Source organism: Sciurus carolinensis, chromosome 1 (genome assembly GCF_902686445.1).
Source record: "Sciurus carolinensis chromosome 1, mSciCar1.2, whole genome shotgun sequence".
Lineage (NCBI taxonomy): Eukaryota > Metazoa > Chordata > Mammalia > Rodentia > Sciuridae > Sciurus > Sciurus carolinensis.
The window spans coordinates 67493539-67514808 of record NC_062213.1 but is presented as its reverse complement, the minus strand read 5'-3'; the positions used below and the strand labels follow the sequence as shown (position 1 = coordinate 67514808).

The 21270-nt window shown below is 33.6% G+C and overlaps 1 protein-coding gene across 1 annotated transcript in view; it reads right to left on the bottom strand.

Moving 5' to 3' along the window:
- Window positions 1–21270, bottom strand: part of Arfgef1 (ADP ribosylation factor guanine nucleotide exchange factor 1) — a 119223-nt gene that overhangs the window by 83122 nt on the left and 14831 nt on the right. The window contains 4 exon segments of the mRNA XM_047547485.1: window positions 4409–4588; window positions 6319–6465; window positions 7668–7824; window positions 8481–8511. Coding sequence (XP_047403441.1) covers window positions 4409–4588; window positions 6319–6465; window positions 7668–7824; window positions 8481–8511 — 515 coding nt within the window.

Here is a 21270-nt window from a genome sequence, read left to right as displayed (position 1 = left end):
GCCAATATCACCCTGATACCTAAACCAGACAGAGACACATCGAGGAAAGAAAATTTCAGACCAATATCCTTAATGAACATCGACGCAAAAATTCTCAACAAAATTTTAGCAAATCGCATACAAATATATATTAAAAAGAGAGTGCACCACGATCAAGTGGGTTTTATCCCAGGGATGCAAGGTTGGTTCAACATTTGAAAATCAATAAATGTCATTCACCATATCAACAGACTTAAAGTTAAGAATCACACGATTATTTCAATAGATGCAGAAAAAGCATTCGATAAAATACAGCATCCCTTCATGCTCAAAACACTAGAAAAAATTGGGGTAGTGGGAACATTCCTTAACATTGTAAAGGCCATCTACGCTAAGCCCATGGCCAATATCATTCTAAATGGTGAAAAACTGAAAGCGTTCCCCCTAAAAACTGGAACAAGGCAGGGATGCCCTCTTTCACCACTTCTATTCAACATCGTCCTTGAGACTCTAGCCAGAGCAATTAGACAAACCAAAGAAATTAAAGGGATACGAATTGGAAAAGAAGAACTCAAACTATCCCTGTTCGCTGATGACATGATTATCTATTTAAAGGAACCTGGAAATTCCACCAGAAAACTTTTAGAACTCATAAGTGAATTCAGTAAAGTAGCAGGTTACAAGATCAATGCTCATAAATCCAATGCATTTTTATACATAAGTGATGAATCTTCAGAAAGAGAAATTAGGAAAACTACCCCATTCACAATAACTTCGAAAAAAATAAAATACTTGGGAATCAATCTCACAAAAGAGGTGAAAGACCTGTACAATGAGAACTACAAAACACTAAAGAAAGAAATTAAAGAAAATCTTAGAAGATGGAAAGATCTCCCATGTTCCTGGATAGGCAGAATTAATATTGTCAAAATGGCTATACTACCTAAAGTGCTATACAGATTCAATGCAATTCCAATTAAAATCCCAATGATGTACCTTGCAGAAATAGAGCAAGCAATTATGAAATTCATCTGGAAGAATAAAAAACCTAGAATAGCTAAAGCAATCCTCAGTAGCAAGAGCGAAGCAGCGGGTATTGCAATACCAGATCTTCAACTCTACTACAAAGCAATAGTAACAAAAACGGCACTGTATTCGTACCAAAATAGACAGGTAGATCAATGGTACAGAATAGAGGACATGGACACAAACCCAAATAAATACAATTTTCTCATACTAGACAAAGGTTCCAAAAATATGTAATGGAGAAAAGATAGCCTCTTCAACAAATGGTGCTGGGAAAACTGGAAAACCATATGCAATAGAATGAAATTAAACCCCTATCTCTCACCCTACACAAAACTCAACTCAAAATGGATCAAGGACCTCGGAATCAGACCAGAGACCCTGCATCTTATAGAAGAAAAAGTAGGCCAAATCTTCAACTTGTTGGCTTAGGATCAGACTTCCTTAATAGGACTCCCATAGCACAAGAAATAAAAGCAAGAATCAACAACTGGGATAGATTCAAACTAAAAAGCTTTCTCTCAGCAAAGGAAACTATCAGCAATGTGAAGAGAGAGCCTACAGAATGGGAGAATATCTTTGCCAACCATACTTCAGATAGAGTGCTAATTTCCAGAATCTATAAAGAACACAAAAAACTCTACACGAAGAATACAAATAATCCAATCAACAAATGGGCTAAGGAAATGAACAGACACTTCACAGAAGAAGATGTACAAGTAATCAACAGATATATGAAAAAATGTTCAACATCCCTAGTAATAAGGGAAATGCAAATCAAAACTACCCTAAGATTTCATCTCACCCCAATTAGAATGGTGATTATCAAGAACACAAGCAACAATAGGTGTTGGCGAGGATGTGGTGAAAAAGGAACACTCATACATTGCTGGTGGGGTTGCAAATTAGTGCAACCACTCTGGAAAGCAGTGTGGAGATTCCTCAGAAAGCTTGGAATGGAAACACCATTTGACCCAGCTATCCCACTCCTCGGCCTATACCCAAAGGACTTAAAATCAGCATACTACAGAGATACAGCCACATCAATGTTCATTGCTGCTCAATTCACCATAGCCAGATTGTGGAACCAACCTAGATGCCCTTCAGTTGATGAGTGGATAAAGAAACTGTGGCATATATATACAATGGAATATTACTCCGCAATGAAGAATGATAAAATTATGGCATTTGCAGGCAAATGGATGAAATTGGAGAATATCATGCTAAGTGAGATAAGCAATCTCAAAAAACTAAAGGACGAAAGATCTCGCTGATACGTGGATGAGGACATATAATGGGGGGTGGGAGGGGTTAGCATTAGGTTTAGGGTTAGGTTTAGGGTTAGGGATAAGGAGAGCAGTAAGAATGAAGGAAAGAAGGACTGTATAGAGGGAAAAGAGGGATGCGAGGGGTGGGGGGGGAAGGGAAAAAAAAATAATCAAACATCATTGCCCTATGTAAACGTATGATTACACAAATGATATGCCTTGACTCTATGTACAAATAGAGAAACAACATGTATTCCATTTGTATACAATAATAAAAAAATAAAAAAATAATAAAAAATAATCACAGACACATTAATCAGAAAAAAAAAAAAAAAAAAGAAGGGAGAAGCCTTGAATGAACCCTATGTAGAGGAAAAGGGTGTCAGTACAAACACATGGTTTTAAATATATACAGATAGATGAACATGGTAAGGGTTAGTATACAGACATATATTTTCCAGCTCTATCTGCTGAGGGCCTAGAAGCAATAACACCCTAAAGACAATGAACACACTGAGCACTCAAATTTTGGTTTCCAAACATCATTCTTCACTTGAAGAAGTGAGGGCTCCCAGTTGAAGTGGTAGATTCCAGAGTTGAAGGCGGGAAAATTGAAAATGAGTATGGAACATTCTAAGAGTCCAGAAGAAGATGGAAGTATTTGAAAAAAATGAGAGCTTGTCAAAGGACACAAGGCCAAAGGTGAAAATATGGGCAATAAAAATAATGACAGTATCAGATTATGATCCACAGAATAAACTAAATATCCATGAGTACAGATTGCCAAAGTAAGTAAGTGAATAAACAAGTAAATTAGGAAGGGGGAGGAACTGCAGTTAATAAATATAAAAGAAAAAAGAGAAACAAAATTACCATTACAGAAACACCACAGAAATAAATGTTGCCAACGAGATCTACTGTTGGGTATCAAAACTGTGGAGATGGGGGATTTGAGGAGCAGCAGACTATTTACATAGTCTTAAAATATGTTTCCCAAGACATTCATTAAGTGCAAGAGAAAAACTAGTAATTTTACAGTGGAGGAACCTGACAGATACAAACTTAACCAAGAGATCAAAGTTAACACCACCAGTAGAAAGACATATCAACATCAATTCCTAACATGACACATAAAAAGACATTATTTTAGAGATATTTTAGCAAAAAAAAAAAAAAGTACAACCTCACTCTAATTGTGAGAAAATAGGAAACAAAGCAAACTAAAGGACACTGGATCAAAAAACCTGATTAATACCCTTCAAAAAAAGCAAGATCGTGAAAGATATGGAAAGATGGAGGAATTGTCAGAATCTGGAGAAGACTAAGACACAACAACCAAATGCACACTAAATGCAATGCAGGATCCTGTCAGATCACAAACAAAATGGGACACTAGTGGGAAAATTTGTAAAATTCAAGTAAGGTCTGTGGTTTAATTATTAATGCTGTACCAGTATTAAACTGGTTTTGATGAATTATGCTATGGTTAGGTAAGATATTGGTATTTAGGGAATAAAGATGAAGGGTAAAGGGGATCCCTCTGTAATATTTTAAATTATAAGTTTAAAATTAGTTCAAAATGAAAAGTTGGAAGTTGGTTTAATTATGAAGACCTAGACAACAGAACACAAACAAAACCAAACAGAATAAAATTTAAATAATTCTCTAATTGTTGACCTCTTGCCAACCAACCTGAAACAGTTTTAAGTATAAGGAATATCACAGACCTTTGATATATGAAAGAAAAAAATGTATTTAATCAAATATAGATCTTTATTTTTTTAAGGTCCAATATGTAATTTTATACCAGAACAGATTAAATTAGGTAGTTTTATTTCTACATTACACTTTAACTGAGCTGAAATTCAGTAAAAGTCTCAATTCATAAACACTTCCTTGAGGAAGATGGCAACCACATTCTATTTGTGAACAACCAAAAAATACATTTTGTCCAAAGTCAAACAAGTCAGTAAACCTAAAATATTTAATGGAAAAAAAATATCTCCAGTAAAGAGAAATGTAAATGAAAGATGCCCTTCTCCACAGAACAAAGATTTAACTGTAATTACTGTAAACTCCTTTCTGTATTTGATGCCTATAGTGCTTTACTCAGTTTTTCTATTTTAAATACTTACTGCCTGGTTTTCCATGCGTGCAAAGATAACATTCAGCATCTGAGTAAGAGTAGCTTTGGCTGTTGTCTGATTGATGAGATTTTTGCTTGCTAGATAGATATTGTAACATGTTCTCACAGCTTGCAGTACAGTTCCTTCGTGAATTTCTATGTGTTGTGATGTGACTGCAGTAAGTAAAGCCTTAGGGGAGAACAAAAAGCAAAGTCAAAGCAATTTTATGCATCCATAGTTTTAGCAAAAAATTTTTAAAAATGAGATTTTTCATATTAGAATTAAAACTTTCAGAAACAATTATTGCTTTCAGGTGATACATATATATTTTACCTGCCTTGAATATGTCATCAACTATTAAAATATTTGATGTTTTCCTCATTCTGGCAGTAGTTTTCACATTATCTTCCCAATTGCAAAACACCAGAAAACCATTTAACCATTAATATGTTTTAACCTAGGTTTCATTAATATAAATATTTTTAAATTTAATTAATTAAAATGTTTGGCATTTGCACTCTGTAATAGTACAGCACAGATATAAATCTCATACAATGTATCTATTAAACTTGATTGTCAACCTTGGAGGATAAACACTGTGCCTTTTTCACCTCTAATATTTCTGATACCGTTTTTACTGACTAGACTCAATTAACATTGTTGTTGAAGATGTTTATGAATTTTTAGAATAAAGCATTTAAAATAATTCTAAGGTGACCTCTCCAATAAAGTGATCAACTTTCATATATGTGAATTTTCACACACTAGGTTAACCTGGAATTTCTGAAGTAAAAACAATTTTTTCTGGTGAGGGGGTTACCAGGAATTGAACTCAAGGCACTCGACCACTGAGCCACATTTCCAGCCCTATTGTGCATTTTCTTTACAGACGGGATCTCACTCAGTTGTTTAGCATCTCACTTTCGCTGAGGCTGGCTTTGAACTCTCAATCTTTCTGTCTCAGCCTCTCAAGCCACTGGGATTACAGGTGAGTGCCACTGCACCCAGCAAGTAAAAACGCTTTTATCTTCCACCTTGTACAATGCTATAAAAACAGTCAGCATTAATAAATGTACACCTGGAGTAAATCCCAAATGCCATCAAACTGCATGTGATAGTTCAAAATAATTGAACTGTTTTTTCTAAAATAAAGATGTGTGATGTAAACACAGCTATGAAACGTAAAGACTCAGAAAGGGCTATATTCACACATCAAATATTTTATACATGCAAATAATTTTCAAAAGTACTATATAGCACATTAAACTTTTACTGATCTATAACATACTACCATTAATAAACTGAACATAACTAGTTTTTCTCTATAGGAATTCAACCAGGCTGGGGAGGTAGCTCAGTTGGTAGAATGCTTGCCTTGCAAGTACAAGGCCCTGGGTTCAATCCCCAACACCGCAAAAAAAAAGAATTCAACCATCCAGGTTCATTGTAGCATGAAACTAGAATAGAGTTTTGCTGAGCAGGTTCAGTACACAGATAGGTGCAAGGCAATCAGGAAAGCTGGTGGACAGTATTTCATGTGGTGATTGTTTCATGGGTTGAGAGGAGTCCAATAAAAAGAAGTAGCGAGCTCACAGATTTAAGAACCACCCTACAGATTGAAGGGTAGAATACATATGACAAACACACCAGAAATAGAAAAACTCTGGAACAGACTCTGGGGCCCAAACCTAAATTGGGACATTCTAAAGAAGGAATACAGGAATATAGTTGTCTTCTAATGAATTCTTGGCATTCAACAAAATCCCTGGATGTGGAGTCTGAAAAACACCCAATCATCTCTGGTACAGCAAGAATGCATGTAAAGGGACCTTACCTAATACTGCAAGGTATATCAGAAAGGTTTCTGATTTTAAAAAGTATAGATTATGAACAACAAATCACTTTATAAAACTAATTACCTTTATTATCTGCAACTGAACTCCTTCATCTGTTTGAGGACCTTGGAAGCAGCCACATATTGTTTCAATTATTCTATCAATCAGTTTTTTGCCTGGTGTGGTGCTATCTGGAGCATTGCCCGTCAAGTGCCCATAAGCAATAAGTTTCTGAAATGGGAAAAAAAAAAATTCTAATAACCTTTTATATATACACACACACACACACACACACACACACACACACACATATATACATACACATACATATACGCAAATTGAATAGAAACTACAATATGATTGAATATATATTAAAATTTTCACCAAAAAAAATTCAAGGTTTGATCAAAATCAAAGGCAATACAAACTTTTTTGATTGAGTTTACTACCTATAAACAGGTAAAATTATTTATACTTGCAATAATCACAAAATAGAAACAGGCAATACTTTGAAAAAGCCAGTTCTTGAGAACTTGTCTCTGATGTGCTAGAATTGCTTACTGCCTCCTATCTAAACAGGGTTTTATTGATACTGCTTTTGTGGAAAGTATTTTAACACTTCAATGATAACAAAATCTCTTTCCAAATTAGATCTATCAATCTGCAGCAAACCCTATTTCTATATAGTGGCTGCAATAAAACACCTATCTGTTCATTCATCATTACCATTATACCTTGGAAGGAAAGCACTAATACTGCAATTTCAATTTTCTGAAGAAAACAAGGTCAGATACCAGATGAACTAATCTTTAACTTATCTTAAGGACAAATTACATGAATTCCTAGCCACTGAATCGTTGGTTGAATTTGTGTAATCTCCAAAGTAAGTATCCCTCTATAGGGAGGTTGGCTTGTTTTATAAAATATCTAAGAGGATCTTGTGTGTAGGTGTATGTCTGTGTGTATGTAAAACAGGATGAAAGCACTCAGTAATTTTTCTGATATAAACGAATGCCATAGCTGAGGTCCAGCAGTGAAATACTAAGTTGTGGAATATTAACCTATTGCTTTAACTAAAATAGCAGGCAATTAGTAAAATCATTTCCAAATAATGACATATATAAAATCAGTATTAGGTTATAAGCATTATGGTTCTTCCATTTCACTGATAGAAAAAATCCAAATCAACATTTTCATTATTGATAACCTCAGAAAAGACTTTAAGTCTCTCTAAGTTAATGATCTTGTTATCACTAAACCAGAAAAATCTTTTTGCAAGTATTATGTCTAATGAATATAAGCAACTATTTGGTTTCTCATCTCAAAAAAAGAATATTCAAGGCTTTCATGGAAATATGTGAATCATCAACTGTTGAGTAGTCTTTTAAAAACACTTTCCAAATAAGAGTTTTTAGATACTATTTTATACACACCTGTAAACAATCTAGAGATGTACTAACTATGCGGGGACATTTGGACTGACATGCCAACTCAAAGGGTAAGAAGTACTTGTCTGCTTCAATAAAATTGGTCTTTGATTTCACTGGTGGAAGGGTGCTTGATCCAGCTTTTGCTTCTCCATGAGGAGGACTAAAATAAAAAGAGTCTAATTAGAATATCACACTTATTATTGAGACATACAGAAACTTAGAATTTCAGTTCTAAAAGGAACCTTGCTAAAGCAATTCTCTACCTTACCACATGTCATGAGGAAACCAAAGCTACCAAAGCTGATTTACCACAAGGTCAAAAAGTAGTGGCCAGAGCTGTTACTAAACAGAATATATATAAGAGTCTTGTCTAATAAATTGACAAAGATCTCTAGAACTTTCATAAAAATATCCCACTGCCATCTAAATTTGTGATCATAATACCTTAAAAGCAATGGATTTTCTACTTGTCCTGAAGTTAAACTGACCTTTGGAGTTATTCAATCCTGCTCTAAACAGGCTAATACTATCAAAGAAATACAATTTTTCTAAATACAAATCAAAGACTTCAAGAAAAGACTTGAAAATATAGCTCATAATATTTCAGAAGTATCTTTCTGTACTTATTTATATAAGATTGTTTTATATTTAAGTATGCTTTCAAATTATATTTCTTAAAAACCATTTTTAAGAAAAATGTAAGCTCACATACAGAAAATTTGCTACATTAAAAATACAGGTGACTGTATTAATATTTCAGTCCAGACTAACAAATTTGCAAATTATTTTTATTAAAGAAAAAAAAATTCCACAAACCTCTGTTTTTCAGTTTCGGCTTTTATTTCCTCTGTCGGGGGAAAAGAAAAGAAGCATACATTAGAAAACTTGACAACAGACAACAGAAAAGTCACTAAGTAATTTGAATTTATGCTTTATAAACTCATTTGGAATTTCTACAAAAGTTGGGGAAATACAAATTGAAAAGAAAATTGGGTGTTTTAATATATGTATTTATTTAGTACAAAACCCAACATTAACAACCATAGATGTGAAATTCCCAACGTATTCACCTTTCTCAGAGCATTTCCTTTTCTGTCAAGAAACTCTATTAACCACAAGTATTGAATAAAATATCATACATATTATATACTGAAGTCACAAAATGTAAAGCAAATGTTGAGTGACAGGGAAAACAATTCTCAACGTATCAGTCTTGTGCATCTCAAGCCTGAACTATAACTTCTTGAACATGTTTATGTGTATGAATATTTAAACAATTTTTCTATTTATGACCATAAAAGGTACAATAAAATATGCAGGCTCAATTTAAATTACAGGGAATTTGCCCTTTCACTATTTATGCAATAAGGAATGAGCTGAATTAGATAAACCCTACCTATAACAGAAGACCCTTAAATTTAATCGATATACAGGGGACTCCAGTTGACTAAACCTACTTGAAATCTGGAAGAAAAACATTCAACTATAATACATGCCAAGCACTGTTAATTTGACATGTACTAACTTTACATAGATCATTACTGATCACATATAGTAAGATATTTAAACCTTACAACAAGCCCATGAGGTATGGACTATGATATTCCCATTTTAAACATTAGGAAATCAAAGTAGAGAGATTGAATAACTTGTCTGAGTATTGCATGAGTTGAGTGTGGCTAACTGCATTTTACCAGATTTCAATACCAGGTAATCAAACTGCAGATTCTGGTTTATTAACCATTGTAGAATATAGCAGTATCTAAGAATAAAGTAAAATGTGGACATTATATACAACTCAGGTCTATACATTTAGTAATATTAAAAATATCCTTCATTGAATATTTTCTATGTACTGGGAGTTATACTAAGACCTCCATAAAGTGATGTTGCCAAATCACCTTGCTATGCAATATATGCATAAAATATGTATAATTTATTCATTACCAACTATGTGCCAGGCACTTGATTTTCAGAATTTCAGTCTAGTTCTCTGTGAACCAAAGTCTTTTTCCATTTTATCAGTGGTAGTAAAAAAAGAGGGTCAGTATAAAAAATATTACCTGGAACTACTTAAAATACTAATTAATAAAGGTTTTCAAAGTCTAGTTGAAATCTCATATTGACTACTAAAATTACACAGATCACCAGTACAAAAAGGTAAAAGTTTATATCACCTTATGGATGGGCTGGGAATATAGCTCAGTTGGTAGAGTGCTTGCCTCACAAGCACAAGACCTTAGGTTCAATCCCCAGCACCCCCCCCCCCAAAAAAAAAGTATGGATAAAGAAAAATGCTGTACTATTTACCCTACATATCCATGTAAAATAATTTTTAAAACAGTAACTTTCCATTTTAAAATATTACATTATTTAAGTGGATAAGCTCTGACTAAAATACAGGTAGGTATGATAAAAAAAATAAAAGATTTGAGGCAGGGAAAAAAAAAAAGAGGTGGCAGTTTTTTAAAAAAGGTGAAGTTCCATTCATAAAATGATTAGGAAGGGTATTCTGTTTAAGTAAATTTTATATTAAGAATATCAAAAGAAGCAAAACAGTTTAAAGAACACTGTGTTTGATACCTTCTGTCATTAAGTAACTGTGTGATCAAGAGAAAAAACTCTCACTTCACTACTAGAAGATTGTAAAGGTCCCTCATATCCTAAAACATGACTGGACAACAGCCCCACCACCTGCTCTTGTATGGTCCATGAGCTTTACTATGATTTTTCCAGTCTAACATTTGCAATTAACTTAATTATAGGAAACACTAATTTTGAACCCTAATGAAGACAAATATTCTCTCCCCTTAAAAGAATTCTCTACTTTTCATTAAATGAGAATTAGAAAAATCATATCAATTATTTTAAATTTCATCAATAAAAATTTGTATTAGACTTTTTATCTTGTTATTTAAGTACCCTACATAACATCCTTGGATTCTTCCTCTTGGCCCCAAAAGCCCTTTGCAAACTAAATATGCTGACTCGTTTTAAACCAAAATGATTCAAAGGATCTTATAGACCCTACAAACCATTTTACTGTATGACTCCATTAGTTGTTTAAATACTCTAATAAAATACTTCCAATACAAGCTAAGTTGAATGTAGTGTTTCTCTACTAATTCAGATACCATCATAATTTTCTTCTTTCTCCCCACTTCCTCTCTCATATTCCCTTTTTCTCTTTCTATATTGTAAGTTTTATGACAAGGAGGGAAGCCCTGTTCAAAACTACTCTTGATAAATTTATTACAAAGAAATAAAAGTACTTTAACTCTCAATGTTTCTAACGCTTTGAATTACAATAGACTAAATATGAGCTGTAGTATTTTTCTTCATTTCCCTATACATCTAAGTTTTTAATGTTTTGACAAAAAATTTTGAAGGTCACATAACAATCACAATTATTCCCACTGATGATTAAAATAGCTTGCATGTTTTCAGCCTACATAGTTATCCTTAGTTCTTGAAAAATGTCTATATTTTTACAGTCACACAAAGACTACCTGTATTCCTCTTAATATATTTCCTTTCAAAGGCATTCAAGGTCCCTTAAACTGAAAGACAGTAAAATTAAAATGTAAGCAAGATTAAAAGGACCAGAGGCAATGGAAGAATGGAAGAGAGATTATTATTTATCAAAATACTAAAATGCACAATATTTTAAAACAAGCTGAATATTAAAAGAATATGCAATAGTACTTTATATTTGTGCAGCAATACACAGTTTAAAACACTTTTCCACACCTTAACTAATTTTATTCTCATAGGATAATTGCTTATTTTGTGAATAAGGAAAGTATGGATCAGATTAAATGATGGCTGATTCTGAGGACAGACAGCTGGGAAATAGTGATCCAGAAACTGGTTTTTCTTGTCTTAATGTAGTACCCATTACACTGTGCTATATTAAAGCAAATTTCTATTAAGTGGTGCAACTGAACTGAAAAAAAAAAATCATTCTAAATTATCAGGGCAAACTTATAAAGTAGTGGTTCTCAAAGTGTGGTCCCAGGACCAACAGCATCGACATCACCTGGAAGTTTGTTAGAAATGCAAATCATGGATGGGAGGGCAATTTGATAGCAACATGTCACTCTTCAGATACCAGCCTAGCTGAACTGCTGGCTAGGCAGGTATCCCCTACCCCTACCCCACCACTCCATATGCAGCCCTTCTGAAGCTATACACTAGGTCAAAGGGGACCAGATACAAAAGAACTGTTCTTCAGTCAAGGGTATATGAATAGCTGTGCTCCCCTGCTAGAACCTCCCAAGCTCTCAACTAATGCAAATCCTTAGGCCCCACCCCCAAACCGACTGACTGAAACTCTGAAGGTAAAGTTCTGTATCTGTATTTTAAAAAGTATTCAAGGGAATTCTAAAACACAAGCAAGTTTATCACTGCTAAGAAGTCACTGAAAAAAACAAATGGAAAACAGCTGGGTTTCATCTAACATATCCACAGCCATTTACTGTTTCTGTAAGACTTCTTTGACTAGGTTTTGAATGTCCTATAACACAATCTTTGATACTGTCTCTGTTTTAACAAATTAGAGCTTGGAAACCATTTGGGTTAGGTTTTACAGTACACTCAAGAAATAAACTAATTCTCAATTATTACAGAAAAACATCAGAAGAAAAAACTATTAAAGCATCAAAATAAGCAGCATATTTAAAACAAAAATCATACCATGTTTATTATAAAATACTTTCTCATTAAATTCAGAAACAAGGTTGGCTACTGCTATAATTGGATACTGAATGTTCCCCAAAGGTCCCTTGTTAAAGTCTGGTGCCCAGAGTGGCTCTATTGGGAGGTGATGGAACCTTTAAGAGGAGGTCCTAGCAGGAGATCTTTAGGTCATTATCCTTGAAGTGGATAGTGCTTCCCAATCCCCTCCTCAAGCTTCTTTGCTTCTTAGATATGAGGTGAACAGTTTTGCCCTACCATGTGCTCCTGCCAGATTTGGTACCTCTCCACAGGTCTGCCACCACGTGGGTTAATCAATCATGGACTGAAACCTCCAAAACTATGAGACAAATTAAGTCTTTTTCTCCTATAATTGTCTCAGGTACTTTGTTATGGTAACAGAAAGCTGAGTAACATAACCACAATCTGTTAAATATTTCCAACAATGCTCTGAAAATACTAGACATTATAACCAGATAATATGTGATATTACCTTTTCTGAGCTGAAATAAGATACAAAGACACTTGATTTGTTCAGTGATATTTAACTGTGTAACCATAGCTCTTTTTAGAAAAATTCCACAATTTGAATATTGAAATTCTTTCAGTAATTAATTTCTATTCCTTTAGAACTGCTTTTATACGATTTTTAAATAACCTCTTAGAAACATAGCAGTGCATTACAGGTGGAAAATCTTTTTAATCAAAATTGGAGGAAATGGGTCACTGTGAATTAGCATAAGAATAGATTTTAAAGTGTTTTGAAAGGAACACAAGTTTTATTCCTTTCAGATACAGTCAATAATTGAAACCAAGACAACAATGTTCATGAGGCACAGAGTAATTTAACTGAATATATTCAAGTTATATTTGATCTCCTAAAAATATTAAAAATTCCCTATTATTTTTACTATTAACTTATTTAGAAGCTCCCTTCCTAACTGACATACAAATACCAACTTCAACACAATACCTGCATGAATTCAACACCAATTTCATCTTACTCGTAGCGTTGTTTACAGAAAACCAGCGTTACTCAATGCTGACTAAACTGGTGATATAAGGAAAGATTTCAGTCACAGGAATAGTTTTTAATAAACACATTAGAATTTATACATCTGAAGTGTTACTTTAGTACTATGATCCATCTCAAATTGTGTATACAAAGCTGGGAGTGGTGGTACATGGCTGTAATCCTGTGACTTGGGAGTCTGAGGCAAGACAGCCTCGGAAATTTAATGAGACCTTGACTCAAATAAAAAGGTAAAGCCCTGAATTCAATACCCAGTACTCCCCCACAAAAAAAAAGTGTATGCAAGCATTATTCCAGGGGAAAAGTGCATAATTCTCATTTGATTAACAAAGAAGCCCATGACCCTATATGAAGTTGCTATATGTCAATTATGATTAAAAACAGTGAGTTAACAGGCGGGGGTTGTGGCTCAGTAGTACAGTACTTGCCTAGCATGTGTGAGGTGCTAGGTTTGAGTCTCACTCAGTACCACATATAAATAAATAAATAAAATAAAGGTCCATCAAAAATTTTTTTAAAAAAAAGTTAATAAAAACAATGAGTGGAATCAACTATGACAATATATATATGAAAGTATGTTTTACTAAAATATGAAAGTGCTTTTTAATAAAACAATGCAGAATATAAGGAATTACTCTAGAAAATAGCATTCCTTTTAAAGGTTGACTTTTCCAAAACCACATGTGTGACTTTAGAAACACATTTCAAGAAGGAAAAAATAATAATAATACATTTCATATAAGAATTAAAATACAGGAGTTAAACAGAATGGCAGTTACTGTTTAATGGCAGAGATAATGGCTTGAACCAAAGCTGTCACAAGAGGAAGGAAAAACTGTAAATTCCACAGGCAAGGAAGAATACAATCACCTCGTTTGTTGCAGGGAGGGTGGTTAGCAAAAAGAGATCTGGCTTGCATGACTGGATGAAAGGTATCATTAACTTAAGACATAAAATGCAATTTTCTCACAGTGTCAGGATAGCAGTGGGGAGAAAAGGTGAGGAAGTAAGTTTGGATTATGTTCAAGTGGCAATAATTGGCAGGAACCAAGACAGGTTGAGTATCCTTCATCTGAAATGCTTAAGACAAGAAATGTTTGAGATTTTATAGTTTTTCATATTTTGGAATATTTGCATAGACTTTACTGATTGAACAACCCTAATCTAAATCTGTGAAATCATAAATGCTCTGAGATCACAAATTTTCTGAGAAACAAGTTTTAGATTTTGAAGCATTTCTGATTCTGAAATGATTTTCAGATTAGGGATATTCAACCTGAGTAGGAATTTGAAGACTGGGAGACAGAGTAGCAGACCATTTTTTTCCAAAATGGCCAGTATGATATCTGCCATGCATATTCTTCTACAAAGCGACCTTGCCACAACCCAAAGAAGAGATAGAATCTAATTCCCCTTCCCTTGAATCTGGGTTAGCCTTAAAGATTCATTTACAAATAACAGAATGCAGTGAAAGTGACAGTGTAAAACTGTCAAGGCTGGGTCAGAAAAAAACATGTAGCTCTTGCCTGATTCTTTTGGAATAGCTGGATCTCCAAACATCCCTCCTGGGACCTTAGAGGCCCTGATGTGAGAACCCCAAGCAAGCTAGTTGGAAATCACATAAAAGAGGTTCAGTCAATAGTCCCAGATGAGACCAGCTTTCAGGTCAGCCCAGGCACCATGCATGTGAATGAAGAATCCCCAATTTTCAGTTCCCCACCATTCATAACTCCCACAGTCATTTGAATTTTCCCAGCTGAGGTTCCAAACATTGTTCCAGACTTGTCCCATCAGAACTTCTAACAGTCACATAAAACAGTCACTGTGTCATATCAAGAAGTCTTGGGATGCTTTATTATTCAGCAATAGATAACTGAAACAAAAAGAGCTAAGAGGCATAAGAAGACTGGGGTCTGAAACAAATTCTTAGTAAATGGGAGGGCAAGATAAATGAGAGGCACAAAGAACTTTCAAGAACATGGAAAGTTCTTTTAATGTGTTGTAAGGATATGGATACAGAAAGCAGATAACTAAGAAATATGTTTAATAAAATACACCTACTGCTTTGTCCCCTAAATTCCTTGTAATGCTTCTTTATCTACCTCCTCGGAATCTGGATAATCTACAGTTGACTTGGCAAACTGACTTCTCCCTTTGAGATGGAACTCAAAATTCACTTCCTAGGTGAAAATTCCATAATCAGCAACAGTTTCCCACCATTTCACACCCTCACCATCATTGCTTATGTGTTCCCATAGAAGGGGAATACAATATGTAGTACAATATGATATTTTGATGTGTTTGCATTGTCAAATGGTTAAATAGAGCTAATTAATGAAAATATTATTTCATGTATTTATCACGTTTTGTAGTGAAACATTTAAAAATCTACTCAGTAATTCTGATATATACAATAAATGTTGTAGTCACAGTAGATAAAATCTGAAAACAACCTAAGTGTTCACTGAATGAATGAAATACAGAAAACGTGTTTTATTAACAGAATACTATTAAGCCTTGAAAGAGAAGGAAATCTTGTCATCAGAAACAACATGGATTAACCTAGAGGATATTATGATTAGTGAAATAATCCAGGTATAGAAAGTCAAATATTACATGATCTCATTTATATATGGCATCTTAAAAAGTCAAACTTAAATAAACAAGGGTAGGATAGTGGTTACCAGAGTTTGGGGAAGAAGACGTTGATCAAAGGGTACAAAATTTCAGTGAGACAAGAGGAATAAACTTTAGTGATCTACTGTAAAAAATAGGAACATTAATTTTTTTTTTTAATTCCTGACACCTAGTCAGTGTGAGAAACAAAAAGTAGATGTTCAGTAAATGTTACCAAATTAAGGAGAACTGTTAGAGAAGAAAGTAACAACTTCCTTGTCTTTCTCTATTATTTCCTTTCCTTTTTTTCACACCTTCCCAACTTATGGTTCTTAAATCTAACAACAGAGGTAGAAAGTGATGCTGTGATTTTCTAAAGCTACCTGTTTTGGATTCATTTGGAGCATAACCTGTACTTAAATTCATGGGTTTTCAAGTCATTTAATTGGCTAGAAGAAACAAAGCTAAGAACCTAGGTGAGTCTGGGGAAAAACACCAAACACTTTTTGCTCATCGGCTTCAGTCTCAAATCCAAAGATACTAAGCAGCCTTTCTCTTCAAACAAAACAAAACAGTGAATGGGCACAATCAATGGTTTTCAAAATTGTTTAACTGCAAACCACAGGAAGAAATATTTTAGACTGGATCCCAGAACACAACTACACATATGTTACAAAAGTAAAAATTAAATTATTACTCTTATTACATTCAATATAGTGTAATTTTCTATTCTATTTTATTAAAAACAACAATATTAGACATAAAACACAAAAGAGACTTCACAAACTATGGTGGTTTGTAACCACTAATACAAAATGTGCTGGTACTATACACTAACCTACAGATTCAAGAAGTTGAATGAGCCAGATATGGTGGCAAACACCTGTGCTTCCAGCAACTCAGGAAGCTCAGGCAGGAAGATCACAAGTTCAAGGCCAGCCTCAGCAACTTAGTGAGACCCTGACCCAAGATGAAAAAATAAAAAAGGCTGGGGATGCAGCTCAGTGGTAAAGCATGCCTGCATTCAATCCCCAGTATTGTGAGGATTAAAAATAAAGGCCGGGGGGGGGGGGGGGGGGAGCAGCACAAGCAGTTGAGCAAATCAAAACAAAATAGAAATCCAAGGAAATAAATGCCAAAGCACATTATAATCAAATTACAGAAAATTAAACACAAAGAAAAGTACCTTGAAAAGCACATTATTTACAGAGGAACAATGCCTTAGAATGACAATGGATTTCTCACAGAACTTTACGGTGACCATCATCTGGGGGCAGTGGTAGGATATTTCCAAGAGTTGAAAGAAAAGAACTATTACACAGAGTTATGCATGAAGGAATGAAATATAAAATCAAGATCTCAGATGAAATAAAAAAAAAACCTAGTAGCCACCAGACCTACCTGAAAGAATCTGTAAAGTTCTTCAAGCAGAAAGAAAATGCTAAAGAAATTTTGAAACATCAGAAACATGAAAAGTGTAAAGATACAGAGAAATTTAACAGTATCCTCCCTCTTCAGTTTTCTAAATATGTTACACATCTGAAGAAAAAAAAAATAATGTCAGTTGTTGCTCTTCGTGTATGCGGGGGAAATTTTTAAGATAATACTATGAAGTGGGAAGGTAAAGAGATGGAGCTAAAGTTTCTACAGTTTACTTAAATTAATATAATGCTGACATCAATATAATGTTGTAAGTTATGAATGAATAATGTAAAGTCTAACAACCATTTAAAAAATCAAATATACACTAAATAAACTCCACAGAAAAATTAAAATGTAAGGCTAAATATTTTGAGAAACCCACATGAAAGTAGGAAAAGGGACAAAGGAAAGAAAAATACCAAAAAACAAAAGTAAAATGGCAGACTTAAGCCATAACATTACCAATATTACATTAAATATAAAAGGTCTAAGTACAATAATTAAAAGACTGAGTTTGGCAAATAAAATTTAAAAAACATGAACCTACTATAAGTAATGTTCCCCTCCCCAGGGGGATACATTCCAAGACCACCAGTAGATACCTGAAACTGTGGAAAAGTATCAAATCTTACATATACTATGTTTTACCTATACAATGCATACATAAAACAAATGCTTTTTCATTCTTTATGACTTATCATATATTATGACTGTAATTTTTATAGTCTGAGATATGACAGCAAAACTAGTGTGAATTTATTTTTCCTTCACAAACTTATGAATATAAGATCCATTCTTACTGTAGATTCTAGAAACCTCAACATATGACATTTTTTCCCCTTATTAAAAATCAAGAACTTCCATCTTTCACTTAAAGGAAGCACTTTCTGGTTTGTCTTTGGCATATCCAAACTGCCAGCATCACTAGTCTTGTGTATTAGGGCATTATCAGGTAAAATAAAGGTTATGTGAACACAAGTACTGTTTTGACAGTGGACCCATAAGTGAGAATCGTTTATACAATGTGGACATGTCAGACAAAGTAATGATGCGTATCCTGTATGAAATGAAGTGGGATAGTGCAAGATGTAAAACTTAAAAATTATTTATGAAATTTTTCATTTAATATTTTTGGATTATCATTGACCGCTGACAACTAAAACTGTGGAAAGCAAAACCCCATGTAGGAGTGGACTACTATTTTTGCTAGTAACATGCAACTAACTTTAAATACTGTATTGTAATGGTACAGGTAAGTTGAAAACAGATGGAAAAAAATATTAAAAGAAAGCAGGAGTGGCTATACTAATGTCAGCTAAATCCGAAGTGGACATAACAAGAAAATAACTGAATAAAATACATTACAGAAAAAAATTCATTATATAATGATAAAAGTCAAAACATCAGGAACACATAAGTAATCCTAAATGCAATAAACAAAAGCTTCAAAATACATGACTGAAACGTACAGAAAGAAAAGACAAATCTGCAATCATAACCAAAGACTTACATATCCTTTTCACTATTAACAGAAATATTAGACTAAAAAACCACCAGGGCGATAGAGCTAAACATACCATTAACAGGATTTAAATTTATAAAATAATCCACTGAACAAGAATAGAATACACATTCTTTTCAAACACCCACAGAATATTTGCCAAGACAGTCCACACACTAGATTATAAAACAAACTCAACAAATTTAAAAGAATTGAGATCATACAAAGTGGGTTCTCTAAGCATAATGAAATAGGAATCAAGGGGAGTAACAGTAAGATTTCCAAATGCTTGGAAATTAAACACAATTCTAAATAATCCACATGTTAAGAGGAAGTCCCTAGGGCAATTTAAAAAACAAAAGAAACAGAACAAAACCGATAATGTAATGAATTTTGTGGGATACAGCTAAAACATGCTGAATGAGAGATTCAACATCAAATGCTTCATTAGAAAAGAGGAAAAGGCTCCAAACCTAAGCTTCCCAGCTTAAGCAACTAGGGGGAAAAGTGTGGAATAAAACCAAATCAAGTAGAAAAAAAGAATACAAGAGCAAAAATCAATTAAATTGAAAATAAAAATAGGAAAAATAAAAAAAAACCCAGATCTTTGAAAATATTGATACAAATGAAAAATTCTGATTAACAGTGGTAAGAGTCACAGGATAGCACAGGAAAAAAAAGATTCAGAAGAGTGGAATTGAACAGGATATTATTACACATAATGTAGACATGAAAGGGACAAGGTGCAAACTCAAACATATAATTGTCAACTGAGACGAATGGACCCATCCCCCTGAAAAAAAAATGACCACATTTCTCCCAACATGGAATTAATATTTTGAACAGTTCTATAACTCCCAAAGACATTGACTGAATTAATAGTTCAAGAACTACGAAATATGAAATCTCCTAACTCAGTTTCACTGAAAAATCCTACCAAATATTTATAAAAGAATTAACACCAATTCTATACATATTTATAAAAAGCTTCCCAACTCCTTTAATGAACTCAATGTTGTTTTGATAATAAAATCAGATTGTTGTATAAAGTAGAACTAACTTGATAAAGAGTAGCTATTAAAAAAAGAAACCCAACAACATGAACTTGATGGAAAAAATAAATACTTTCTCCTAAGATCTGGAATAAGGCAAGTACACTTGTACCCTTATTACTTCTATTCACCTTTGTACAAAATGCGAGGGGAATGGAAGAGGAAGGGAGAGAAGAGGAATAGAAACATTTGGACTGGAAGGGGAAAAAAATTATTCTTCCAAAGATGGCATTATTGTCTTAAGTAAAAAATTCCAAAAAATCTTCAAGAAATATCTCTTTGAACCTGCAACTTAGTGAGACTCTGTCTCAAAATTAAAAATTAAAAAATAAAAAGACAAGGGCATGCAGCTTGGTGGTAAAGTGACCCCCGGCTCAATACCCAGTACAAAAAAAAAAAGTATAAAAAGGTAAGCTATAGAAAACTATTTGCAAATTATTTGACAAAGTACCTTTATCTAGACTAAACATTTTTTTAAACTCTTAAAACTAAGCAATAAGAAAACAACCACCAAATTTTAAAATGGGTAAAGGATTCAGACATTCCCCCAAAGAATGCATATATGAATGTACATAAGACAAACATACATATGAAAAGATGTTCAATATAGTCATTAAGGAAAGATGTTCAACATAGTCATTAAGGAAATGCAAAGAACAACCACAATGAGACACCACTACACATCTATTAAAATAGTTATAGTTTAAAAACACACTATCAAGGGTTGGTGAGGATGTGGAGCAACTGGAACTCACACACATTGCTGGTGCGAATGTAAAATGGTATAGCCACTTTGGAAAACAGTTTGGAAGTTTCTTATAAAGTTAAACGTATACTTACCATATGACCCAGCAATCCCACTTCTGGGTACCTATCCTAGAGAAATGAAAACTTAAGTTCACATAAAAATCTGTACACAAATGTTTACAGTAACTCTAGTCATACTCCCCAAAACTGCAAACTTGAATATTCTTCAATGAGTGATGGAAAAACAAACTAATACATCCACATAATGGAATAGTACTCAGTAATTTAAAAAAGGAACAAACTACTAATACATGCAACAAATTAAATGATTTTCAAAAGCATGCTGAGTAAAAGAGGCCAGTCTCAAAGATCACACACTATAGATCCTATGTATATGACATTCATAAGTCATTAAAATTACATGAACTGTTTGTCAGTGTTCAGGTATGTAAGGAGGTGTGTGCATATAAAGATGCAGCACAAGGGAATTTTTTGGATTGCTTATACAGTTCTGTATATTGACTATAATAAAGGTTACGG